The 25,671-nt window shown below is 46.4% G+C and overlaps 1 protein-coding gene across 8 annotated transcripts in view; it reads left to right on the top strand.

Annotated features, from left to right (window-relative positions):
• Positions 1 to 25,671, top strand: part of TEP1 (telomerase associated protein 1) — a 51,784-nt gene that overhangs the window by 16,028 nt on the left and 10,085 nt on the right. For all 8 annotated transcript variants that reach the window (XR_013521068.1, XR_013521067.1, XR_013521066.1 and 5 more), the window contains exons 10-39: positions 1,968 to 2,077; positions 2,789 to 2,879; positions 3,115 to 3,292; positions 10,378 to 10,546; positions 11,042 to 11,200; positions 11,363 to 11,440; positions 12,365 to 12,495; positions 12,808 to 12,867; positions 16,047 to 16,205; positions 16,864 to 17,040; positions 17,292 to 17,412; positions 18,333 to 18,457; positions 18,723 to 18,836; positions 18,928 to 19,045; positions 19,204 to 19,398; positions 19,515 to 19,690; positions 19,788 to 19,944; positions 20,079 to 20,258; positions 20,710 to 20,802; positions 21,069 to 21,201; positions 21,359 to 21,509; positions 21,737 to 21,870; positions 22,018 to 22,106; positions 22,370 to 22,484; positions 22,988 to 23,228; positions 23,414 to 23,537; positions 24,355 to 24,479; positions 24,608 to 24,707; positions 24,927 to 25,082; positions 25,226 to 25,438. Coding sequence is in view for 2 of the 8 variants with exons in the window: in XM_002753700.6 (XP_002753746.4) it covers positions 1,968 to 2,077; positions 2,789 to 2,879; positions 3,115 to 3,292; positions 10,378 to 10,546; positions 11,042 to 11,200; positions 11,363 to 11,440; positions 12,365 to 12,495; positions 12,808 to 12,867; positions 16,047 to 16,205; positions 16,864 to 17,040; positions 17,292 to 17,412; positions 18,333 to 18,457; positions 18,723 to 18,836; positions 18,928 to 19,045; positions 19,204 to 19,398; positions 19,515 to 19,690; positions 19,788 to 19,944; positions 20,079 to 20,258; positions 20,710 to 20,802; positions 21,069 to 21,201; positions 21,359 to 21,509; positions 21,737 to 21,870; positions 22,018 to 22,106; positions 22,370 to 22,484; positions 22,988 to 23,228; positions 23,414 to 23,537; positions 24,355 to 24,479; positions 24,608 to 24,707; positions 24,927 to 25,082; positions 25,226 to 25,438 (4,172 nt within the window). In the remaining 6 variants the exon portion in view is untranslated. The remainder of the gene's footprint in view (positions 1 to 1,967; positions 2,078 to 2,788; positions 2,880 to 3,114; positions 3,293 to 10,377; positions 10,547 to 11,041; positions 11,201 to 11,362; positions 11,441 to 12,364; positions 12,496 to 12,807; positions 12,868 to 16,046; positions 16,206 to 16,863; positions 17,041 to 17,291; positions 17,413 to 18,332; positions 18,458 to 18,722; positions 18,837 to 18,927; positions 19,046 to 19,203; positions 19,399 to 19,514; positions 19,691 to 19,787; positions 19,945 to 20,078; positions 20,259 to 20,709; positions 20,803 to 21,068; positions 21,202 to 21,358; positions 21,510 to 21,736; positions 21,871 to 22,017; positions 22,107 to 22,369; positions 22,485 to 22,987; positions 23,229 to 23,413; positions 23,538 to 24,354; positions 24,480 to 24,607; positions 24,708 to 24,926; positions 25,083 to 25,225; positions 25,439 to 25,671) is intronic.

Genomic DNA, 25,671 nt, shown 5'->3' with positions numbered 1-25,671 from the left:
ACCTTGTCTCTACCAAAAATAGAAAAATTAGCTGGGCATGTTGGTAGATGTCTATGGTCCTAGATGCTTGTAAGCCTGAAGCAGGAGGATTACTTGAGCTTGGGAGGTGGAGGTTACAGTGAGCCAAGATTGTGCCACTGCACTCTACCCTGGGTGACAGAGTGAGACTCCATCTCAAAAATAAAAGAAAGAATTATGACTGGAGAATCCCAAGACTTCCAGAGGGCTGAAAGCTTCTAGCTATAGTTCAAATGAGACTTAGATCCCCTTTACAAAGGGAGCATCACTTACCTGATAGAAGCTGCTGATGGTGTGGGCTACTGCACAAGGCACACTGAAGGACTGACATGTCTCTAAAGTGGTTTGAACGGACCTCTGTCCAGGAAAAGAAAATCACATCTCCCATTTATATTTATTTTTATCTAAAAGAAAAGAATTTTCTCAATATTTACCATGCATATTGAACCCACATAGTCTCTTGCTCAGTCCATATGATACAGTGGACTGTTGAGGTTTTCTGAGCACCCACACTCTGAGGGCATTGATGGTGCCCCTTCACTCTTTCACTCTTTTTTTTTTTTTTTTTTTGGTTTCTACATAGTGTGACTCACAGCAATTTATCTTTTTTTTTTTTTTTTTTTTTTTTTTTTAAGACAGGGTTTCACCACATTGGTCAGGCTGGTCTTGAACTCCCAACCTCAGGTGATCTGCCTGCCTTGGCCTCCAAAGTGCTTGGATTACAGGCGTGAGCCACTGTGCCCGGCCACAATTTATCTTTAAATTGTAGATGGAATTGGAATTATTCAGTATTAACTGAATTAATCCTCTAAAATTGATATAAACCTTAAAAATATTATTATTCGGAAACTATGGGCCGGGTGCAGTGCCTCATGTCTGTAATCCCAGCATTTTGGGGGGCCAAGGCAGGTGGATCACTGGCGGTCAGGAGTTCAAGACTAGCCTGGCCAACATGGTGAAATCTCATCTCTACTAAAATACAAAAATTAGCTGGACATTGTGGTGGGCACCTGTAATCCCAGCAACTCAGGAACGGAGGTGGGAGAATTGCTTGAATACAGGAAGCGGAGGTTGCAGTGAGCCAAGATTGTACCACTGCACTCCAGCCTGGGTGACAGAGCATAACTCCATCTCAAAAAAAGAAAAGAAACTATGGCTTGAAGGTCATATTCACTCAGGGACAAGTGAACAATAAGAAAATGACAGAAGTGAAATTCTATCTCCAGTGCAAATCTTTTTCACCTGTATTTAAGCAAAAAAAAAATTAATGACTAATCAAATCTTATAAGAAATTGGGTAAAAAACTTAAAAATTATGAAGACTATTTGAAATACGGATTTACATTCATTATTATAAATGGAGAACCTTCTTTTAATTGTATATTGTGCCTTGAAATATTAACTAATGAATGTACTACATTACGTTAGTATATACTTCATAAATCAATTTCTCTTTTGGCCATCTAAAAAGTTTGGAAAGCTTTGCCCTAGACTAGAGAATACATTTTGCCAGTTGAACCCAATCTTAGGGTTAGAGCCAACAGATAAAGTGGTAACATAAGTTGTTTATTGAAACAGCTATCCCATAAACAGTGTTGCATAAATTTTGCTCCAAACTTCAGGCCAACCCTGTTTTTAATCTTCCCAAGCCTTTAAAACATTTTGAGTAGAGTAGATTGTATGTCATTTCCTCACTTCCTCTGTCTTGGACTTTCTACAGGCTTGGTCTCTGAACTTCTTGCTCTGGTTTCTGACCTCTCTCTCATCATCTCTAATTTGCTTTTTTTTTTTTAAGAGAGTCTTGCTATGTTGGTCAGGCTGGACTCCAACTCCAGGGTCCCGGGTTCAAGTGATCCTCCTGTCTCAGCCCCCTTGGTAATGGGATTACAGCTGCATGCCACTGTGCCTGGCCTTATTTGTTTTTCTCATTCTGTGCCCCACATTCCACAGAAAATGAGAAGCTTCCCTTCATGGCCATGCTTCGGAACCTGTGCAACCTGCTTCGTGTTGGAATCAGTGCGCGCCACCATGAGCTCGTTCTCCAGAGACTCCAGCATGCGGTATGTGTGACGGGCAGGTAGCCGTGGGGCCCAGCAACTAGACGTGCATGTGGAGGCCACTGCTGTTTTGGAGGCCAGGATTTTTCAGGTTGCCAAGGAAGGTCACGGCCACCAAGCTCTTTCCATGTGGGCTGTAAGTAGGTCTGGAAATACAGGTTTGGGGGTTCAGTGAATCCTTTGAGAAGTTACAACAGAGTATAAGAGCTTTCATTTTAATTTTCTGAGCTCAGTGACTTACCAGGAAGATACACTTCTGTGATGTAACTGATTTCAGAGGGAGTCTTTATTTTTTATTTATAGAGATGGGATTTTTTTGTGTTTTATTTTTTTAGTTTTTTTTTTTTTTTTTTTTTTTTTTTAGTATGAGACGGCGTTTTGCCATGTTGGCAAGTCTGGTCTTGAACTCCTGAGCGCAGGCAATCCACCCGCCTCAGGCTCCCAAAGTGCTGTGATTATAGGCATGAGCTATCACACCCCACCTGGAGGGAGTCTTAAAAGAAACAGGGCTCCTTCTGTTAACTTTATCTTCTTTACCTCTTCTCACACCCTAAAATGATGCATTTTTTTCTTTCTCCTTATTACCCCTTTTCTATATCTCTTGTCTAAGTCCATTTTGTCCTTCTGTATCTTCCCATAAAGCTAATAGAGTAGACCCCTGAAGCCCCCCATACCCCTGGCTCCTGTGCTCATGACCTCTCCCTTGCTTTGCAGAAGTCAGTCATCCACAGTCGGCAGTTTCCATTCAGGTTTCTTAACGCCCATGATTCCATTGATGCCCTTGAGGCTCAACTCAGAAATCAAGGTATTTTGAATCTTCCTTCTTCCAGCTCCTGTTTGCCTCTCGTTTCTGACAATAAATGAAGCAGCAACACCAATATTTTCAGCCTCTTGCCTTGCAGTCTCAGGTTGTGTGGGGGTCGGGGGCAGAGGTCAGGCACTTGCCAGCCCCAAAGGTTGGGGCTCAGGCCACATTACTGGTAGGAAAAGAAGAGGGAATCGAAGGTGCCTAACTCAGAAATTTATTTATCATCACACAGCATTGCCCTTTCCTTCTAATATAACACTGATGAGGCAGATAATAACTAGAAATGAGAAGAACTGTCCCAGGCGGAGGTTTCTTTGCTCCCTAAGCCGTCAGCAGCTTCGGGCAGTAATGAGGATACCTGTGATGTATGAGCAGCTCAAGCGGGAGAAGCTGAGAGTACACAAGGCCAGGTGTGTATGTGCTGTCTGGGATCCAAGGGTGGGCAATAGGGGCTACCCTGGCACAGGTTGAAAGTCATCTGGGACGCCCAAATGTTTTTCTGTAAAGACTTGCTTGTCATTCATTGCAATGGCTCAGAATTGCCTGGTTCCTTGCACAGCACACCTTGTCTTTAACATTGTCCTAAAGAGAGATCATGAAACAAAGTCTTCTTCTGGACCTCTACTCTATTATCTGTGGTTGTTTTATTGGTTTACATCGTTCCTTTATTTTAGTTATGCTGATGTATGGTGGTGTATCCTGGTGTCCTCTCTGCTTCTGCTCTGATTCATAGTTTTCTTTCTTTTTCTTTTCTGTGACTTGTTTGCTTTTCTGTTTCTATCTCGTTCTGTATTTTTTGGCCCATTCATCTTTTTTTTTGCTTTTGTTGTGTGTGTGTATGTTTTGACATACACACAAAGATAGTTACCATCAAGCAGGCTCAAAGACAGATGTACGATCTGTTTTGTAGGCTTGGTGAAGTCTCTGCTGTCTTTTTAAGTATTTCATCAGTACCTTACACTTATTTTTACTCAGAACAACCACAGGACTCACCTAACCTTTTAGAGTGCTCAGTGACCAGGAATCTCCTGAATCAGTGGCTGAACAGAGAGCCATTAAAGAAATCAAGCCTGGCTCACACCTGCAATCCCAACACTTTGGGAGGCTGAGGCAGGTGGATCACGAGGTCAGGCGTTTGAGACCAGCTTGGCCAACATGGTGAAACCCCCTCTCTACTAAAAATGCAAAAATTAGCCAGGCATAGTTGCGGGTTCCTGTAATCCCAGCTACTTGGGAGGCTGAGACAGGAGAACTGCTTAAACCTGGGAGGCAAAGGTTGCAGTGAGCTGAGATCACACCATTGCACTCCAGCCTGTGCAACAAGAGTGAGACTCCATCTCAAAAAAAAAAAAAAAAACCCAGAATCGAGCCCAAGGTGGCAGTCCAAATGATATTCTTGTGCTATTAATATGGTAGCCTCTAGCCACATGTGGGTATTTAGCACTTGATATATACTAGTGAAGTCTGAGTTGAGACATGCTAGAAGGCAGTCAGAAAAAATAAATGTGAAATATTCATAATTTCTGTATTAATTACAGGCTGACATGAAAATATTTTTATAAGGTTAAATAAAATACAATATTAAATTAATTTTAGCCAGGTGCAGTGGCTTGCACCTGTAATCCCACCTACTTGGGAGGCTGAGGTGGGAGAATCACTTGAGCTCAGGAATTTGAGGCTGTAGTGAGCTATGATTGTGTTACTGCACAGACTGGGCAACAGAGCAAGACCCTGTCCCTATTTTTTGTTTTGTTTTGTTTTTTTGAGACAGGGTTTTATTCCCATCACCCAGGCTGGAATTCAATGGCACGATCTCGGCTCACTGCAACCTCCACCTCTCCAGCTTAAGGAATTCTCCTGTCTCAGCCTCCCAAGTAGCTATGACAATAGGCACACACCACTGCACCCAGCTAATTTTTGTATTTTTTGTAGAGATAGGGTTTACTGTGTTGTCCAGGCTGGTCTCAAACTCCTAGGCTCAGTGATCCACCTACCTGGGCCTCCCAAACCAAAGTGCTGAGATTTTTTTTTTTATAGGCATGAGCCAAGGACCCCGTCTCTCTCTTTTTTTTGTTTGAGACAGAGTCTCACTTCGTCACCCAGGCTGGTGTGTTCTTGGCTCACTGGATCTCTGCTTTCCCCGTTCAAGTGATTCTTCTGCCTCAGACTCCCAAGTAGCTGGGATTACAGGTACGTGACACCACACCCAGCTAATTTTTGTATTTTTAGTAGAGACAGGGTTTCACCATGTTGGCCAGACTGATCTTGAACTCCTGACCTCAAGTGATGCACCTGTCTTGGCCTCCCAAAGTGCTGTGATTACAGGCGTGAGCCACCATGTCTGTCCTGTCTCTTAAAGAAGAGAAAATTAATTTCACCATTAATAAAATTAATTTATTTTTACTCTTTAAAATGTGACTATCGCCGGGCGCGGTGGCTCAAGCCTGTAATCCCAGCACTTTGGGAGGCCGAGGCGGGTAGATCATGTCAAGAGATCGAGACCATCCTGGTCAACAAGGTGAAACCCCGTCTCTACTAAAAGTACAAAAAGTAGCTGGGCATGGTGGTGCATGCTGGTAGTCCCAGCTACTTGGGAGGCTGAGGCAGAAGAATTGCTTGAAGCCAGGAAGCGGAGGTTGTGGTGAGCCGAGATTGTGCCATTGCACTCCAGCCTGGGTAACAAGAGCAAAACTCCGTGTCAAAAAAAAAAAAATGTGACTGTTAGAAAATTGGATGTATATAATTTAAGTTTGATTTGATTGTAATTTAATTCGATTGGATAGCGCTGGGAATACTACTGATTTTGCCAGACTAAAAAATTAGTATAAAAAACTTTAAATAGGCTGGGCACAGTGGCTCATGCTTGTAATCTTAGCCCTTTGGGAGGCTGAGGCAGGTGGATCACCTGAGGTCAGGAGCTTAAGACCAGCCTGGCCAACATGGCGAAACCCTGTTCTACTAAAACTACAAAAAATTAGCCAGGTGTGGTGGCGGGCGCCTGTAATTCCAGCTACTTGGAAGGCTGAGGCAGGAGAATCGCTTGAACCCCAGGGGCAGAGGTTGAGTGAGCTGATATCATGACACCACTCCAGCCTAGGCCAAAGAGCAAAACTCTGTCTCAAAAAAAAAACAACAACAAAGCTTTATGCACCCAAGTAATGAAAATATAGTAGACTTTCATAAAACTGTTTGCCAGATTCAGTGATTATCTAGATTTTATCGCATTTTCTTTACTGATCTCTTTTTTCCTTCGATTTTTTTTTTTTTTGAGACGGAGTCTTGCTCTATAGCAGCAAGCTAGAGTGCAGAGTGGTGCAATCTTGGCTCACCGAACCTCCACCTCCTGGGTTCAATCGATTGTATTCCTCCCAAGTAGCTGAGATTACAGGTGCCTGCCACCACACCTAGCTAATTTTTGTATTTTTAGTAGAATCAGGGTTTCACCATCTGGTCTTGAACTGCTGACCTCATGATCCACCCACCTTGGCCTCCTAAAGTGCTGGGGATTACAGGTGTGAGGCACCACACCCGCCCCCCGCCCTCCCCACCCCCCCCATCCAAAGATGTTTTTATTTATTTATTTTTATTTTTATTCTTTTTAAAATTGCATTTTAGGTTTTGGGGTATATGTGAAGAACATGCAAGATTGTTGCATAGGTACACACGTGACAGTGTGATTTGCTGCCTTCCTCCCCATCACCTATATCTGGCATTTCTCCCCATGGTATCTCTCCCCAACTCCCCATCCCCTGCTGTCCCTCCCCTATTTCCCCCCAACAGACCCCAGTGTATGATGCTCCCCTCCCTGTGTCCATGTGTTCTCATTGTTCAACACCCGCCTATGAGTGAGCACATGCAGTGTTTGATTTTCTACTCTTGTGTCAGTTTGCTGAGAATGATGGTTTCCAGGTTCATCCATGTCCCTGCAAAGGACACTAACTCATCATTTTTGATGGCTGCATAATATTCCATGGTGTATATGTGCCACATTTTCCCTGTCCAGTCTATCATTGATCGGCATTTGGGTTGGTTTCAGGTCTTTGCTATTGTAAACAGTGCTGCAATGAACATTCGTGTGCGTGTGTCCTTATAGTAGAACGATTTATAGTCCTTTGGATATATACCCAGTAATGGGATTGCTGGGTCAAATGGAATTTCTATTTCTAGGTCCTTGAGGAATCACCACACTGTCTTCCATAATGGTTGAACTAATTTACACTCCCACCAGCAGTGTAAAAGTGTTCCTATTTCTCCACATTCTCTCCAGCATCTGTTGTTTCCAGATTTTTTAATGATCGCCATTCTAACTGGCATGAGATGGTATCTCTATGTGGTTTTGATTTGCATCTCTCTAATGACCAGTGATGATGAGCATTTGTTCATATGTTTGTTGGCCTCATGTATGTCTTCTTTTGTAAAGTGTCCGTTCATATCCTTTGCCCACTTTTGAATGGGCTTGTTTGTTTTTTTCTTGTAAATCTGTTTTAGCTCTTCGTAATTTCTGGGTATCAGCCCTTTGTCAGATGGGTAAACTGCAAAAATCTTTTCCCATTCTGTTGGTTGCCAATTCGCTCTAATGACTGTTTCTTTTGCCGTGCAGAAGCTGTGGAGTTTGATTAGATCCCATTTGTCTATTTTGGCTTTTGTTTCCAGTGCTTTTGGTGTTTTGGTCATGAAGTCCTTGCCTACTCCTATGTCCTGAATGGTTTTGCCTAGATTTTCTTCTAGGGTTTTTATGGTTTTAAACCATAAAAGACCTAAGTTTTATGTTTAAGTCTGGAGTTAATTTTAGTGTAAGGTGTCAGGAAGGGGTCCAGTTTCTGCTTTCTGCACATGGCTAGCCAGTTTTTCCAACACCATTTATTAAACAGGGAATCCTTTCCCCATTGCTTGTTTTTGTCAGGTTTGTCAAAGATCGGATGGTTGTAGATAGGTTATGTTGCCTCTGAGGCCTCTGTTCTGTTCCATTGGTCTATATCTCTGTTTTGGTACCAATACCATGCTGTTTTGATTACTGTAGCCTTGTAGTATAGTTTGAAGTCCGGTAGTGTGATGCCTCCCGCTGTGTTCTTTTTGCTTAGGATTGACTTGGCTAGCTGGGCATGGTGGCGCATTCCTGTAATCCCAGCTACTCAGGAGGCTGAGGCAGGAGAATTGCCTGAACCCAGGAGGCAGAGGTTGCGGTGAGCCGAGATCGCACCATTGCACTCCAGCCTGGGTAACAAGAGTGAAACTCCGTCTCAAAAAAAAAAATAATAATAATTGACTTGGCTATGCAGGCTCTCTTTTGGTTCCATATGAAGTTTAAGGTGTTTTTTTCCAGTTCTGTGAAGAAGGTCATTGGTAGCTTGATGGGAATAGCATTGAATCTGTAAATTACTTTGGGCAGTATGGCCATTTTCATGATATTGATTCTTCCTAACCATGAACATGGAATATTTCTCCATCTGTTTGTGCCCTCTCTTATTTCATTGAGCAGTGGTTTGTAGTTCTCCTTGAAGAGGTCCCTTACGTTCCTTGTTAGTTGTATTCCTAGGTACTTTATTCTCTTTGTAGCAATTGTGAATGGCAGTTCGTTCTTGATTTGGCTCTCTTTACGTCTGTTATTGGTGAATAGGAATGCTTGTGATTTTTGCACATTGATTTTATATCCTGAAGACTTTGCTGAAGTTGCTTATCAGTTTCAGGAGTTTTTGGGCTGAGATGATGAGGTCTTCTAGATATACTATCATGTCGTCTGCAAATAGAGACAATTTGACTTCCTCCTTTCCTAATTGAATACCCTTTATTTCTTTTTCTTGCCTGATTGCTCTGGCTAGAACTTCCAGTACTATATTGAATAGGAGGGTGAAAGAGGGCCTCCCTGTCTAGTGCCGGATTTCAAAGGGAATGCTTCCAGTTTTTGCCCATTCAGTATGATATTGGCTGTTGGTTTGTCATAAATAGCTTTTATTATTTTGAGATACGTTCCTTCAATACCTAGTTTATTGAGGGTTTTTAGCATAAAGCGCTGTTGAATTTTGTCAAAGGCCTTCTCTGCGTCAATTGAGATAATCATATGGTTTTTGTCTTTGGTTCTGTTTATGTGGTGAATTACGTTTATAGACTTGCATATGTTGAACCAGCCTTGCATCCCCGGGATGAATCCTACTTGATCATGGTGGATAAGCTTTTTGATGTGCTGTTGCAATTGGCTTGCCAGTATTTTACTGAAGATTTTTGCGTCTATGTTCATCATGGATGTTGGCCTGAAGTTCTCTTTTCTTGTTGAGTCTCTGCCAGGTTTTGGTATCAGGATGATGTTGGTCTCATAAAATGATTTGGGAAGAATTCCCTCTTTTTGGATTACCAAAGATGTTTTTAAAACAAAAGTCAAAGAATAAGACACATTTTATTTCACCTTTTCTTATTTCATTTGTGTTTCTTTAAAAAGGGACTTTTTTTTTTTTTACATAATGTCATTAATATACCTGACAAAATTAAAAATAATTCCTTGGTATTATCATCTGTTATCTACTCCATATTCAGATTTTCTAATTGTTTTAAAATATAAATTTACGGTTTTATTCAAATCCAGATCTAAACAAGGCCTACACATTGCATTTGGTTGTTAAGTCACTATGTCGATTTTAACCATTTAATTGTTCTTATACCATTGAGTTACTGTGAAAACCAGGTTCAGGGGCCCCACAGAATATCCCATATTCTGGATTTGCCTCCCTCCTCATGGTGTCATCTAACTTGTTTTTCTGTTTCATGTTCATTAGCTCTAAAGGCTTGAACAGATTTGCCTTTTTTTTTTTTTTGCAAGTATTTCATAGGTGATCCTATATATATATGTTATTTAAGTGGGACCACTCCTTAGGGTCAACACTTGATATTGATCAGTGTTTTTAGATGGTATAGCCTAATCTCTCCATAATAGTTAATGGCTCATCTATTGGTAATCTTTTCGTGAACCAATTGCTTCATTGTTTGTTGCAGAGTAAGGGTTTTATCATTCTTCCATATTTATTAACTGGAATTTTTAAAAGAGCCTCCCTTATCAACTAAATCTATTCAGTTACCCTGAAATAGATTGTATGAGAAAGGTGGGATGAGTAATCAACTTATTTTCTTTTAATTGCCAGTTTTCAGAGTAAGGAGTTAGCATTTGTTCTTTAAAATAGGATTTAAAACTATGTAGCCATTAAATCTTGCTTCATGAAGTAAGAATGGATTCGTGTGGTAAGTGTAGCTAGTGGGTCCACAGGTGACTTCCTGTCTCCCACCAGTGAGTGTGGGTTAGAAGAGTCCTATAGAATGGGGGCAGAGGGAAGCTCTGTCCTAGTCCTCTATACCAGCAATGGAGCAGGCTGGGGAGGGGGGTGTGATGTTTGAGGCGGGAGGGAGAAGACTCAATACTTAAGTGGCAAGTTCTCATCTTCCCATCTACCTCTAAGGGGCAGGCAGATAAGTCCCTGAGCCCGTGTGTCTGTGTCTTTCTTGCCTGTAGACAGTGGAAATATGATGGTGAGATGCTGAACCGGTATCGACAGGCCCTGGAGACAGCTGTGAACCTCTCTGTGAAGCACAGCCTGCCTCCGCTGCCAGGCCGCACCATCTTGGTCTATCTGACAGATGCTAATGCAGACAAGCTCTGTCCCAAGAGCAACCCAAAAGGGGTAAGAAAATCAAAAGCATCCTCCAAGGGGTTGATAGGCTGCTGGGGATCCTGAATTGGGTATCCTTTTCCTAGAGCTGGTTCTTCCAGGCAAGCACTCAGACTGAAGTAAATGATATGAATTTGCTTCCAAGTGTCAGTCCCTGGTTCCTAGGAACAATTCCTAGGATATTGTTTCAACCAGGTTTGTGGATAATACTAGTGTTTCACCTTTGGCTGGTACTTGGTACTTTCTAAATTTCCATTGCCAAAATGTATCTCACTTTTACCTTACTATACTCAGTGTTGAACTTGGGCAGGGATCCTGGCTCCTCTCTTCCTCCTTTCACAGTCAGCTCTTCTTGAGGGCTGCTGAAGCTGACCCCTCCTAACTTGGGATTTTATGCCTTTCCTCATTCCCCGAAACCAGTGGGAGGGTTTGGCCTCCAGGGATGGACGGGTAAGGGTGAATTCCAGAGCAAGGGAGCTTTATTTCCCCTGATACTTGTCAAACCAGCCCCCACTGAACTATGTGCTGCTGTTGATTGGGATGATGATCACAACAGCGGAGCAGGTGGATGTCGTGCTGTGTGGAGGAGACACTCTAAAGACTGCAGTGCTTAAGCCAGAAGAAGGCATCCTGAAGACTGCCATTAAGCTCCAGGCTCAAGTCCAGGTCAGACACTCACCCCAACCATCCAAAAATACACAAAGGACACAGGCCTGGGAATAGCCCAGGTATTTGGTAAAGGCGCAGATAACCATAGTTCTGAAGATTTCCCAAGCGGTGTTTGTCACTTACTGTGCAACCACATAACATGAAGTCTCTTTCCTTCAGGAGTTTGATGAAAAGAATGAATGGTCCCTGAATACTTTTGGGAAATACCTGCTGTCTCTGGCTGGCCAAAGGGTTCCTGTGAGTATTGCTCAATCTCTGAGAAATCCTCTCTCTCCCTGTCATTTTATTCTATAATAGATATATATCATTTTTGGACCTTTAAAGCTGACTTATCCAACCATGTACAGTATTCAGATCAGCTCTCTACTGGCCACAACCCCTACTCAGTGGTGTGCTGGTAAATGTCTAACACCCAGCTGTCTGGAAAAATAAGCCTTGGTTAACAGCGTCTGCTAATTTCCATGGTATAAACAGTCCTACTGAGGCTGATTTCAAACTCCCAACATGATGCTACTGAACACAGAGTTGGGAAAAGATGTTCAGGAGCACACCACTGTGTAATATTCCCACAATCCTGGTACAGTAGATGTAAATAAGGATGAGCAGATCATAGTAAAATGTAGTAAAATTATTAGGAAGTTATGCGTTTTGAATATTTATTACATTTATGTTATTTTCTGGTTTTTTATATTTTGAGACAGGGTTTCACTCTGTTGCCCAGGCTAGAGTGAAATGGCCCGATTATAGCTCACTGCAACTAAAACTCCTGGGCTCAGGTGATTCTCCTGCCTCAGCTTCCCAAGTAGCTGGGACTACTGGTGTGTGCCAACATGTCTGGCCATATTTGTTTAAATATAACTTATTTAATTTTTTAAACATATGCAATTTAATGTTTAATAATGTCCATCTTTAGCAACCGCTCATAAAATTTCTAAAAATGTAACAATCCGCTCTCTTGAGCCTGAATGAGCCAGCTACAGCATACCACTGCCCCACTCCAACCTCCACTTTGATGTCCCCTGAGCTTCCCTCATTCTGTGTGCTCAGGAGAGGCACTCCCGTCAGAGTTCTCTAATCCTCCTGTCCTCAGAAAGCTCATATCTTAATGTCCTGGGTCTCTAGCATCCCTTCTCTAGCATCTTCTCCCCTTTCATCTTACAGGTGGACAGGGTCATCCTCTTTGGCCAAAGCATGGATTATGGAATGATAAATGTGGCCAAACAGCTTTACTGGCAGCGTGTGAATTCCAAGTGCCTCTTTGTTGGTATCCTCCTAAGAAGGGTTCAGTACCTGTAAGAGTGCTTATCCTTCCTGCCCAGTGTCAGAAATTAGTGGTCTACGTTTCCTCTCTACCTCTCCCAAAGCCTAGGATACCCCCACTTGCCACGTACCTCCCCAACTCTGCCTTCTTACTTCTGTTGCACTTCAGGAAGATACTTTATCCTAACTTTGTACCCCTCTGTGAGAGTCCACCCTAGCCCTAGCCTAGCACGTAACCCGATTAAAGGTGCAGAAGTGGGGTTTCCATCATGGGATGTTAGTAGGCAGTCACTGTGTTCCAGGTACTGTTTGTGATGGTTAGTGACTGCTTCTTCCTTTGCCAGGTCAACAGATTTGAATCCCAATGATGTGACACTCTCAGGCTGTACTGATGGGATACTGAAGTGAGTACAAAATAGACATTGCAGGCTTGGAGACTTTGTTAGAAAGTCTTTAGGAGACTATCTCTATTCCAATCACTTCTTTTTTATTTTTATTTATTTATTTATTTATTTTTTGGGGGGGGGAGGAAGGCAGGAAGGAAGGGAATAAGGACGGTAGGGAGGAAGGAAGGGATGAAGGAAGGAAGGAAGGGAGGAAGCGGCGAGGGAAGGAGGGAGGAACGGAGGGAGGGAAGGGAAGAAAGGAAATCAAGCGATGAAAGAGACATTGCCGACCTGGATCTAGAGGTTTACAAGTTGATTTCTTTTTTTTTTTTGAGAGAAGGAAAGAAAAAAAAAATAAGTAAAGGAGAGGAAGAAAGAGGAAGAGAAAGAGGGAGAGTAAATGGAAATATTGCTTTATTTTGAAAAAAATTGGGTATTAATAATGGCCAATCAATGTTTCATTTAAACTAATGGGTAGGTGTGATGTGGTATTGACAAGAATGTATATTTTGTGTATTTGAAGTGGAGAGCTCTATAAATATTTATTAAGTTTACTTGTTCCGGATCTGAGTTCGAGTCCTTGATATCCTTATTAATTTTCTGTCTCATTGAATCTAAGTCTCCTATCTGGGTGTTAGGATCGTTAGCTCTTGTTGTTGCATTGATCCTTTTACCACTATATCTTTGTTGCTTTAAAATCTATTTTATCCGATACAAGAATTGCAATTCCTGCTTTTTATTTATTTATTATTTATTTTTGCTCTCTATTTGGTTGGTAAATCTTTCTCCATCCCTTTGTTTTGAGTCTTTGTGTATCCTTGCAAGTGAAACAGGTCTGGATGTAACATGCCGTTGGGTTTTGGCTGTGTCTTTTGATTGGGAATTCAGTCAATTTAAATTTAGGGTTACTGCCATTTGATGTTGACTGGCTGTTTTATCCATTCGTTGGTGTAAATTCTTCTTTATGTTGGTGCTCTTTATTTTTTGGTGTATTTTTAGAAAGGCTAATACTGGTTGTTTCTTTCTGTGTGTAATGCTTCTTTCAGAAGCTCTTGTAAAGCAGGCCTGGTGGTAATAAAATCTCTGAGTTCTTGCTTGTTCATAAAAGATTTTATTTTTCCTTCAGTTATGAAGCTTAGTTTGGCTGGATATGAAATTCTGGGCTGAAGGTTCTGTTCTTTGAGGATGTTGAATATTGGCCCCCACTCTCTTCTGGCCTGTAGAGTTTCTGCTGAGAGATCTGCTGTAAGTCTGATAGGCTTGCCTTTGTGGGTAATCTGACCTTTCTCTCTGGCTGCCTTTAGTATCCTCTCCTTCGTTTCAACCCTGGTGAATCTAATGATTATGTGCCTTGGGGTTGCTCTTCTTGAGGAATATCTTTGTGGTGTTCTCTGTATTACCTGGGGTTCAATGTTGACCTGCTTTGCTAGTTTAGGAAAATTTTCCTGAATAATATCCTGAAGGATATTTTCCAGCTTGGATTCATTCTCTCCGTCGCATTCAGGTACACCTATCAAACGTAAATTTGGTCTTTTCACATAGTCCCACATTTCTTGGAGACTTTGCTCATTCCTTTTTATCCTTTTTTCTCTAATCTTTTCTTCACGTTTTATTTCATTAAGTTGGACTTTGACCTCTGATATCCCTTCTTCTGCTTGAACAATTCGAGTGTTTAAACCTGTGCATACTTCTTGGAGTTCCTGTATTGTATTCTTCAGTTACATTAATTCACTCATACTCCTCTCTAAGTTGTCTATTCTCAATAGGATTTCATCAAACCTTTTTTCAAAATTCCTAGTTTCTTTACGTTGGGCTACAACATGTTCTTTTAACTCACTGAAGTTTGTTATTATCCATTCCTTGAAGAGTGATTCTGTCATCAGGAGGCGCTCGTTCTCCATCAAGCCTTGTTCCATTGTTGATGTGGAACTGTGATCATCTTTAGAGGGAGAGGCGTTCTGACTTTGAGTGTTCTCAGCTTTTTTACACTGGTTTCTTCCCGTCATTGTAAATTTATCCTCCTGTCGTCTTTGAAATTACCAACTTTCAGATTAGGTCTCTTGAGTGGACGTCCAGGTTTTTAGTTCCCCGGGCCAGAGCAGCGGCGTTAAAACTGATGGTGCTTTTCTGCCCAGGATTCTCCTGTCGGGCTTCCTTCTTGTTTCCGTAGTAGGCGACTCTGCCTTCCTGGGGCTCCAAACCTCGGTCAGAAGGGGAACCGGTCCGGTTTACTCTGCGCCGAGCGCTGCCGCGCCGAGGTGCCGGCAGAACCGCTGCGCCGACCACGAGAGTCACGCTGGCGACTCGTGTGTTTCCACCACTGGGGGATCTTCTGCTCCATGAGCGACCAGACTTTGTCTGAAAGTGTGGCGTCCTCTAGTTCTCCGCGCCTTCCCTGAGAGCTGCAATCCCGGGATGTTAGCGATCGGCCATCTTGGATCGTTCTCCAAATCACTTCTTTTTTAAAGTATGATAGTTTATTCCTCTTTTACAGCCATCCAGGCATAGCAGCAACACAGTGTCACAGGGACCCAGGCACTTTCTCTCTTACTGCTCCATCATCCTCAAATACTCAGCTTCTACCTCATGATTCAATATGTCTGCTTCAGCTCCAGCCAGTAGGAAAGAAGAAAAGGGACATGGGAGATTTCACTGTAGAGTTGGCCATGTCATAGTGGCTTCTGTTCAATTCTTGATGCAGAGAAAATTACATCTATATAAGCTAAATTATAGAAATCTTTTCATGTTTTTTTTCTCTCTCCATTCTTTGCCTTCTTATTTACTTGTTTTCTCCCCTGCCTTTACTTTTGGATACCATCCATTTCCCTTAACTCCTATTAGGAAGCCTCAGGCACATTCCTCCTTCTCCAGGGAACCTTTATGGCTGGCACAGAGCTACTCAAACCCAGACTGGATGGCTTTAATTTTTACACCTTATTCTAGCCCATTGCCCCTGGCCCAATAGCAAGTTTATGATTACTGTGCACAGCAGGAAAGGCGAGCTGGGCTTCTTCTCTTTTCCTTCATTCCAATGGTTCTGCATCCTCATTTATTTCAAGTCTGCATAAACTGCTTATGGTCATCTTCTTAACTGGTGACCAAACCTAGACATATCTTCCCCCCTCGACCTTTTTGGAAGGCCTCCCTGATTTTGATCTCTGTTATTCTACTCATATTTATCTTGTTATTTATGTCAGGTTCATTGCAGAGCATGGGGCCTCTCATCTTCTGGAACATGTGGGCCAAATGGACAAAATATTCAAGATTCCACCACACCCAGGAAAGACAGGGATCCAGACTCTCCGGCCACTGGAAGAGGACACTCCAAGCCCCTTGGCTCCTATTTCCCAGCAAGGGTCAGTGTGTGTTTCTAGGCCTTTGTGAATTGGGAGGGGCTGCAGTCAAACCTGGAGAAACGGACTGAAATTCTATCTGGTGAGGTGCTGCTTGTTCTCTTCATGAAAGTATGCTTCCTCTTTCTCAGGCAAGGGTTTCTCTACCACAGGGAGTTGTCAGATTCTGAGCAAGCCCTTCCTTTCTCTACTGAGCAAAGAAGGTCAGAATGCAAAGAGGATGGCAGACATCATCGCCGTATGGCCAGGGCGTAGGCAGAGGGGTTAGGAGCACAGGTTCTGGCTTTTTTATTGTGGCTTTGCCAAATAGTAGTTTGAACCTCGCCTAGTGGCTTAATTTCTTAAAGGTATAGTTTCTGATTGGTAAAATGGAGATAATGATAGAGCTTACCCCACAGGGTTGTCACGAACAAACAGTAAGAACGTAATCATGATTACTAGAAAAAGGAGAGGTGTACAAGAAATAGCAAGTTGGGTTTAAATTCCAGGTACCTACAGTTGAGACCACAAGCAGGGGATTCTCTGAAGGCCTGCTGGGCACCTGTCTGCTGTCTGTCTTACCTGCCTTGTGCTAAGTACTAAAGGGTGATCACAGCAGTGTCTGTGTAATGGGTGATGGAGCTCATCCCTGGATTGACCCCAGCCTTCTGCTTATCCCCAGATGGCGCAGCATCCGGCTTTTCATTTCATCCACTTTCCGAGACATGCATGGGGAGCGGGACCTGCTGCTGAGGTCTGTGCTGCCAGCACTGCAGGCCCGAGCGGCCCCTCACCACATCAGCCTTCATGGCATTGACCTCCGTTGGGGTGTCACTGAGGAGGAGACCCGTAGGAACAGGTGTGGGGGATGCAGAGAAGAGGGGCTGGGTCAGGGATGAGGGGCTTGAGTGGTGGACCTGAGGTGGGCAGGGCTGGGGCTGCAAGAATGGATGAGGATGAAGGCGGGAGTTGCCCCTTGGATACTAACAAGAGCAGCCTACCTTCTCTTTTCTCAGTTGCGAGCCAGGGCCCTGTCTCCCTATTTGTGCTTATGTTCCCTGATACCATGCCCCCAGTGAGTCCCACGTGTCCCTATAACCATGCCTACAGACAACTGGAAGTGTGCCTCGGGGAGGTGGAGAATGCACAGCTGTTTGTGGGGATTCTGGGCTCCCGTTATGGATACGTTCCTCCCAGCTACAACCTTCCTGACCATCCGCACTTCCACTGGGTAAGGCATACAGGTTTGGAGGAGAGCTGGGGAGGAAACAAAGGTTGGGGCAAAGGCCAGGAGAAGCCACACTCTGTCAGGAACCCTGGACAGGCAGGTCCTTGAGACGATGTGAAATACAGGCTGAAGATACTGCAAGTGACCATGCTCTAGATGAGGAAATTCCTTTGAGAAGTACCTCTGGGGTTGGCCAAGAGTAAATGTAAGAGGGTAGGTCTGTTTAGGTGTTGCCATAAGATAGATCTGGGCCCTGATCTCCCTTCTGTCATCTACAAGTTGTGTGCCTTTGTGGAATGCAGCTTAATCTAACCTAGCCTCAATTTCCCTACACGTTAAAGAGAAGCAATGACATTTACATTGGAGGGTTATTATGCGAATTGAAAGTCTGTAACAGGGCCAGGGGTGGGGGCTCATGCCTGTAATCCTAGCACTTTGGGAGGCTGAAGTGGTGGATCAGCTGGGGTCAGGAGTTCAAGACAAACTTGGCCAACATGGCGAAACCCCGTCTCTACTAAAAATATTAAAAATTAACTGGGCGTGGTAGCTACTTGGGAGGCTGAGGCAGGAGAATCGTTTGAACTTGGGAGGTGGAGGTTGTAGAGAGCTGAGATTTTGCCATTGCACTCCAACCTAGGCAACAAGAGTGAAACTCCGTCTCCAAAAAGCAACAAAAACAAAAGTCTGTAACAGAATACTCAATACATTACAGGCATTCAATAAATGTTATCTGTTAGTGCCTTCTTTGAGAGAAAAAATAAAAATAACTAAAAAACATTAGCCATTAGCTATATTTTATTGCTTACGTCTAGAGGGAGGGAGAGAAGAATATCACAGATACAAGAGGCCTGGGGCCTTGGCAGGTCTGGAGGGAGGGTCATGGTGGCCTAGGACTAAACCCACTGTCTCTGCCCTCCCTGCAGGCCCAGCAATACCCTTCAGGGCGCTCTGTGACAGAGATGGAGGTGATGCAGTTCCTGAACCGGAACCAGCGTCTGCAGCCCTCTGCCCAAGCTCTCATCTACTTCCGGGATTCCAGTTTTCTCAGGTACTTTCTGTTGCCTACAGGGTTGGGGCTCCTTCCCTAGAAGACCAGACAGGCTAGTCTCTCCTATTCAGAGTATAGAAGTGGAGTGCTATGAGACAGAAACAGGACTCAGCATGCTTTTGCAGCCCCATGTCAGCCTTGATGCTGGAGTCAGGAGATCTCTACTTGAGGAGCTTCAGGAAATCACAGCTATGTCTGGTGGTTGGTGGAGGGAGGCTGTCTGGGGTCTGAATCTATTCCAACTTTTGGGGTCTTTGGTGGTCAGCTCTGTGCCAGGTGCCTGGAAATCTGACTTTGTTTCTGAGTCTGAAGAGGCCGCATGTCGGATTTCAGAACTGAAGAGCTACCTAAGCAGACAGAAAGGGATTACCTGCCGCAGGTGAGCTGAGGGAGGTAGGGACCACCTGTACAGAGATGAGGTGAGAGGAGCCAGGCCTGCTCTGACCTGGTTGTGCTTGATTTGCCCACAGATACCCCTGTGAGTGGGGGGGTGTGGCAGCTGGCCAGCCCTATGTTGGCGGGCTGGAGGAGTTTGGGCAGTTGGTTCTGCAGGATGTGTGGAATATGATCCAGAAGCTCTACCTACAGGTCAGCAGAAGCACTGAAGACCAGAGGAGTGGAGAGGGACATGGGGTGGTCTGGGTTGTCCTGGGTAGGAAGTAACTTGGTGGGGACTCTGTGAGTTTTAGCCTGGGGCTCCTGAGGAACATGGCACCATGGATAGTCACTGCCCAATATACCCTCAGCCTGGGGCCCTGCTGGAGCAGCCCGTTTCCATCCCAGATGATGACTTGGTCCAGGACACCTTCCAGCAGCTGCAGAAGCCACCGAGTCCTGCCTGGCTACGCCTTCTTCAGGACACAGTGCAGCAGCTGATGATGCAACACGGGAGGCTGAGCCTGGTGACAGGGCAGTCAGGACAGGGCAAGACGGCCTTCCTGGTACAGAGTCTCAGGGGCCTGGGCTGGAGGGAGGGAAGGTTGTGTGGGCTGAGGTAAGGCACAGGGAGCTCAAGCATGTAAAATGTGACCATGTTTTCTGTTCCTGCCCCATGCAGGCATCTCTTGTGTCAGCCCTGCAGGCTGCTGATGGGGCCAAGGTGGCACCATTAGTCTTCTTCCACTTTTCTGGGGCTCGTCCTGACCAGGGCCTTGCCCTCACTCTTCTCAGACGCCTCTGTACCTATCTGCATGGCCAACTGAAAGACCCAAATGCCCTCCCCAACACCTACCGGTGGGTATCCCCAGTGAGCCTGGCCTTGATGATGCCTGAGGTACCACCACTGTGTTTCTCTCTCTCCCACTGACCCTGACTTCCTCTCCATGTACAGAAGTCTGGTGTGGGAGCTCCAGCAGAGGCTGCTGCCCAAGTCTGCTGAGTCCCTGCAGCCTGGCCAGACCCTGGTCCTGATCATCGATGGGGCTGATAGGTTGGTGGACCAGAATGGGCAGCTGATTTCAGACTGGATCCCAAAGAAGCTTCCCCGGGTGAGTGTGAGAAGGAGGTGGGTGTGGGGAGGCAGGCTGGGGAGAAGGAGGGATACAGCAGGGAGGAGAGGGGACTCTTCAATGTGGTTCTCCTTTTCTTTCTCCCCTCCTGCCCCTTTGCTCAAATATTATAGTGTGTACACCTGGTGTTGAGCGTGTCTAGTGATGTGGGCCTAGGGGAGACCCTTGAGCAGAGCCAGGGTGCCCACGTGGTGGCCCTGGGGCCTCTGGAGGCCTCTGCTCGAGCCCGGCTGGTGAGAGAGGAGCTGGCCCTGTACGGGAAGCGGCTGGAGGAGTCACCATTTAACAACCAGGTTGGATTCTAGGCCAGGGCTGGTAGTTGTGTGGGGTGAATCTGGGGGCTAGGAGGACCTGAGTGCTGAGGCTGCTAGTGCCTTGCACATGCTCCTTTGTTTTCTCAGAAACTCTGTCCATGGGAAGTTGTTAATAAGAAAATTGTGATTCCTGATAATGTCACCCAGCCCTCTTCCCCAAGTGAATGGCCTTTCTGGGGCCTCTCGGGGTGAGAGGATGAGTAAAGTGGTTTGTGGTGGGGTAGGCTGAGCCACAGGGGTTTTCCGGCAGGGCTGGCTGGGCAGAGCAGTGTGGGAGAGGGATGGTTGTGTCCTGGGGTGATGCCGTGGACCTGCTGCCTGCTGGGGACTCTCAGAGGAGGAGCTGCCTTGCAGAGGGGCTGGTGCTGGGGTAGAGGGCTGGCTGCAGGCAGGCCTCCTGGTTCACATGCTGAGTCCTGAGTCTTGTCAGATGCAACTGCTGCTGGTGAAGCGGGAATCAGGCCGGCCACTCTACCTGCGCTTGGTCACTGATCACCTGAGGCTCTTCACGCTGTATGAGCAGGTTGGTTCTCCTTACCTTCCAAGTCCTAATCACCACTTCCCATTCTCTCTTCATCTGCTGTGTCTCATCCCCATCCCACATCCTTTGCTGTCTTGTGATCGCCCACCCTCCCATCCTCATCTCACACCTCACCTCACTTCTCTCCCACTCTGTTCTTGACTTTTTCATTCCTCCCCACTGTCCTCCTGCTGTCCCTCCCCTATCCCACAACCCAAACTGCTTCTCCTCCTACCACACTGACTGAGGCTGTCCTCCTGCTATCCTAGGTATCTGAGAGACTCCGGTCCCTGCCTGCCACTGTCCCTCTGCTGCTGCAGCACATCCTGAGTACACTGGAGCAGGAGCATGGGCCTGATGTCCTTCCCCAGGCCTTGACCACCCTAGAGGTCACACGGAGTGGTCAGTGCTTGGGGTGGGTTGGGATGCTGAGGGCCCAGGGCTCAGATGACATTGGTTCCATTGGGGTCTCAGCAGGCAGTACAAGGAGACACTGGGTGTGGTGGGGGTGGGGATACTCTGTGGTTAGGGGTGGGCCTCAGAGAGCTTGAGTTTTCAGGTTTGACTGTGGACCAGCTGCATGGAGTGCTGAGTGTATGGCGGACACTACCCAAGGGGACTAACAGCTGGGAAGAAGCAGTGGCTGCTGGTAACAGTGGAGACCCCTACCCCATGGGCCCATTTGCCTACCTCGTCCAGAGTCTGCGCAGGTACAGGTGCCCCAGTTGAGCTCCCACTGACCTCTCTGTGTCTTCCCCTCTTTGAGCCAGGGCTCTCTGTATAGCTTCAATACCTAGATCCTAGACAGTGAATGGGCTACTACTCCAGCTGCTCCTGTTTCCGCTCTTTGAGGGGGGATTAGGAGTCCACTGCTATGCCAGGATGCTCACTGACAGGCCTCCTCCTTCTCCTCTCTCCCTTCCTCACATGAGGACAGTTTGCTAGGCGAGGGCCCTCTGGAACGCCCTGGTGCCCGGTTGTGCCTCCCTGATGGGCCCCTGAGAACAGCAGCTAAACGTCGCTATGCGAAGAGGCCAGGGCTAGAGGACACGGCACACATCCTCATTGCAGGTGATTGCAGCCCCAGTCAGCTTGGGCACTGAGTGTGGAGCTTGGGCCTGGAGGCCAGGACCACCCACTGGTGCTCGCATCTGCTGGCCACCTTCCCTGTGGCCTTTGGGAATGCTGCAGGGCCTCTCTCAATATCTGTTCATATAGCTCAGCTCTGGAAGACGTGCGATGCTGATGCCTCAGGCACCTTCCGAAGTTGCCCTCCTGAGGCTCTTGGAGACCTGCCTTACCACCTGGTTAGTTCCTAGGCCTCATAGACACCTTTTCCAAAGCGAGTGCTTTGACTGTTCTGGGACCCCTCTCCCTCTTACCATCTCCACCGTCACCACTGCCATTACCCCCTCCCAAACTCCCTCTACGTCTTTACTTTCAGTTTGCTTGCCCTTCTTCAAGTCCTGTCTCAGCTCAGATCCCATCTGTGTATCTACGTTCTGAGACTAAATTGTCCCTTCTCACCAGCCTCTTCACATCCCTAATGAATCCAATCTGACCTTCCCAGCTCCAGAGCAGGAACGTTGGCCTTCTTTCGAAGTTTCTTACCAACCTCCATGTGGTGGCTGCACACTTGGAACTGGGTCTGGTCTCTCGGCTCTTGGAGGCCCATGCCCTCTATGGTAAGATGAGTCACTGGGTGGATTCTTCTCTGAGATATGGGACTCCTGGGTATGCTTATGGAGGCCCTGCTTGGGGTTGGGGCGGGGTAGTGGGTGTAATGGAGAAAAGAGTTAAATTTCCATTTCAAGCTGAAAATGCCAAGAAGCATTTCGAAATTTCTTACCAACCTCCATGTGGTAGCTGCACACTTGGAACTGGGTCTGGTCTCCTGACTCTCAGGAGACCTTTCACCTAGAATTCTTGGACCAGAAAGTCTGAATCTAGTTAGAATAAAACTATCTAGGAAACTTGTTCAAATTGCAGATCCTTGGGTCTCCACCTTCTGGTTCCCTAGGTTTGGAGTGAGGCCCAAAACTTTGTACTTTTGACAGATATTCCTGATACAGGGCCAGAGGGCCACACTTTGAGACTTGCTATTGTAGACATACCGTATGGTTTTATTTGGTGCGGGGTTAATGGGGTCCAGCTGGCTCCCCAGTAACATTCTGCCTGTCTTTTATAGCTTCTTCAGTCCCCACAGCAGAACAAAAGCTCCCCGAGGCTGATGTTGCGGTGTTTCGCACCTTCCTGAGGCAGCAGGCTTCAATCCTCAGCCAGTACCCCCGGCTCCTGCCCCAGCAGGCAGCCAACCAGCCCCTGGACTCACCTCTTTACCGCCAAGCCCCGCTGCTCTCCCAGCGATGGCACCTCCAACACACTCTACGATGGCTTAATAAACCACAGACCATGAAAAATCAGCAAAGGTAAGACCTTGACCCCAGGCCCTAGTAAGCCCACCAGAGAGCACGCTACAGCTCTTTCTGAAACTGGAGACTAAGGATGACCAGAATCACTGTGGAGAGGGGGATCCAGGCACAGAAACACAGAAATCAGCTCCTGTTTGCTTTCTCTCTTTTATTTCCTCCCTTTCTTCCTACTCTTTCTCTAGCTCCAGCCTGTCTCTGGCAGTTTCCTCATCCCCTACTGCCGTGGCCTTCTCCACCAATGGGCACAGAGCAGCTGTGGGCACTGCCAATGGGACCGTTTATCTGTTGAACCTGAGAACTTGGCAGGTATGACAATTAAGGAGGGGCAGAATTTACCCTCTGAAAATCCATGCAGACTGCCCTGAAGCCCTAGACGAGCCAAACACACCTGTTATCACTCTGATTGATTCAGCAACTTTACATATTGCACATCAGCTCAAAGGGCTTGGTCAAAAAATCAATCACACAGCAAATATTTGCTGTACACCACCCATTTAAGGCACTGTGCTAAGCATTGCAAGAAACACAGGGCTTGGGACATTGTCATTGCTCACCAAGTGGTCAGTTTTGTTGGGAGATAAGACATACAAGGTAAAAAAGGAACCAAAACATAACCATGTAATATAATTAAGACCTGAGTGAGTTGTGCAGTTATAGGAGGACATAGGATAGAGAATGGCAGGCATTCTTGTTTGAAAGAGGAACTGAGCAAAGACACAGGGGGAGAATTTACAAATTCCCTGTAAATTGCTGGAAATTATGGCAGCAGAGAGTGCTTATGGGAAGCTAATAGTAGATTAGGCTAGAGAGGTGAGTCCTAGAGCCACAGCCTCTGTCTATCCTCTTTCCAGCCATATCCACCCCCTATCCTATGTAACCCCATTTTCTCAGACCCATCAAAATCTTCTGTAACTTGGGGAATAGGTACGGGGTTTGGAATGGGGAAGAAAATGTGGCCCCACTTGGATCACGAGGCCCCCACTTGAATGTGTGCCCTCTTGGAACATAGAGAGCCAAGGACTCATGCCCTTCATGTCTTGGCCTTTTTTGGTGGGGCCTGGAGTGGTAGGACTTAAAGGTCAGGGGGATGACCTGAACTGCACTTCCTCATTCACTGTCACAGGAGGAAAAGTCTATGGTGAGTGGCTGTGATGGAATCTCTGCTTGTTTGTTCCTCTCCGATGATACACTTTTTCTTACTGCCTTTGACGGGCTCCTGGAGCTCTGGGACCTGCAGCATGGTTGTCGGTAAGGGGTCCTCCCTGCTTGTCTTGGAGTGAGGGCTTTCCCCATTTGTTGCAAGTCCCAGGAGAAGGAAATGAGGAGGGAACTGATGGCCAGGAGCCCAGAGGACTGATGTCATCTTCCTGGGATAGGGTGCTGCAGACCAAGGCTCACCAGTACCAAATCACTGGCTGCTGCCTGAGCCCAGACCGCCGGCTGCTGGCCACCGTGTGCCTGGGAGGATGCCTAAAGGTAAGACTTGGGGGCTGCAGTGGTCAGAGTGGCCCTGAGCCATGACTCAGCCTAGTGAGGTTGTTCTCTCAGTGTGGCAAAGGCTGTTGGCTGCCTGGCCAGAGAAGGTCTTCCCTGCTGAGGGCAGGGTAAGTGGACAAGGTGACTCCTGGAAGTAGTCTGGGACTGAGAAGTTCAGGTATCTCTGCTCAGCATCCTGATTCCTCCTCTCTCCCTCAGCTGTGGGACACAGGCCGTGGGCAGCTGGCCTTCCAGCACACCTACCCCAAGTCCCTGAACTGTGTTGCCTTCCACCCAGAGGGGCAGGTAGTAGCCACAGGCAGCTGGGCTGGCAGCATCAGCTTCTTCCAGGTGGATGGGCTCAAACTCACCAAGGTAAGAAGGTCCAGTGTAGCCCTGGGGGGACGCACAGGAGGATAGGTTGGAGGGTGGCAGACAACAGACAGCAGCATTCTGGGTCACTTTGGGATTTTGCTGAGAGCAAGTCTTGACGTTTCCATTTCTACCTCCCTGTGTAGGATCTGGGGGCATCCGGAGCCTCTGTCCGTACCTTGGCCTTCAATGTGCCTGGGCGGGTTGTGGCTGTGGGCCGGCTGGACAGTATGGTGGAGCTATGGTCCTGGCGAGAGGGGGCACGGCTGGCTGCCTTCCCTGCCCACCATGGCTTTGTTGCTGCTGCGCTTTTCCTGCATGCGGGGTGTCAGTTACTGACGGCTGGAGAGGATGGCAAGGTCAGGTTGTAGAGGGCTGGTGGTGGGTTATGAGGAGGAGTAGCAAACACAAAGAATATCTGGATGCGGGGGTGGAGTCCTTTGTCGAGGAGACTGTGGAGGAGCTTGGATGGCGGGAGCCACAGAGAGAGGGGTGCTGCAGTGTGTAGGGACAGCTCTCATGAAAGAGTCTCTGAAAGGAAGACTTTAATGGGAGTGGCTGTAACTCAAAGCCGGGAGGAGGACCAGGTGGT

Source organism: Callithrix jacchus, chromosome 8, assembly GCF_049354715.1.
Source record: "Callithrix jacchus isolate 240 chromosome 8, calJac240_pri, whole genome shotgun sequence".
NCBI lineage: Eukaryota > Metazoa > Chordata > Mammalia > Primates > Cebidae > Callithrix > Callithrix jacchus.
The sequence above is the reverse complement of the archived record's forward strand: the minus strand, read 5'-3'. Positions and strand labels throughout refer to the sequence as shown.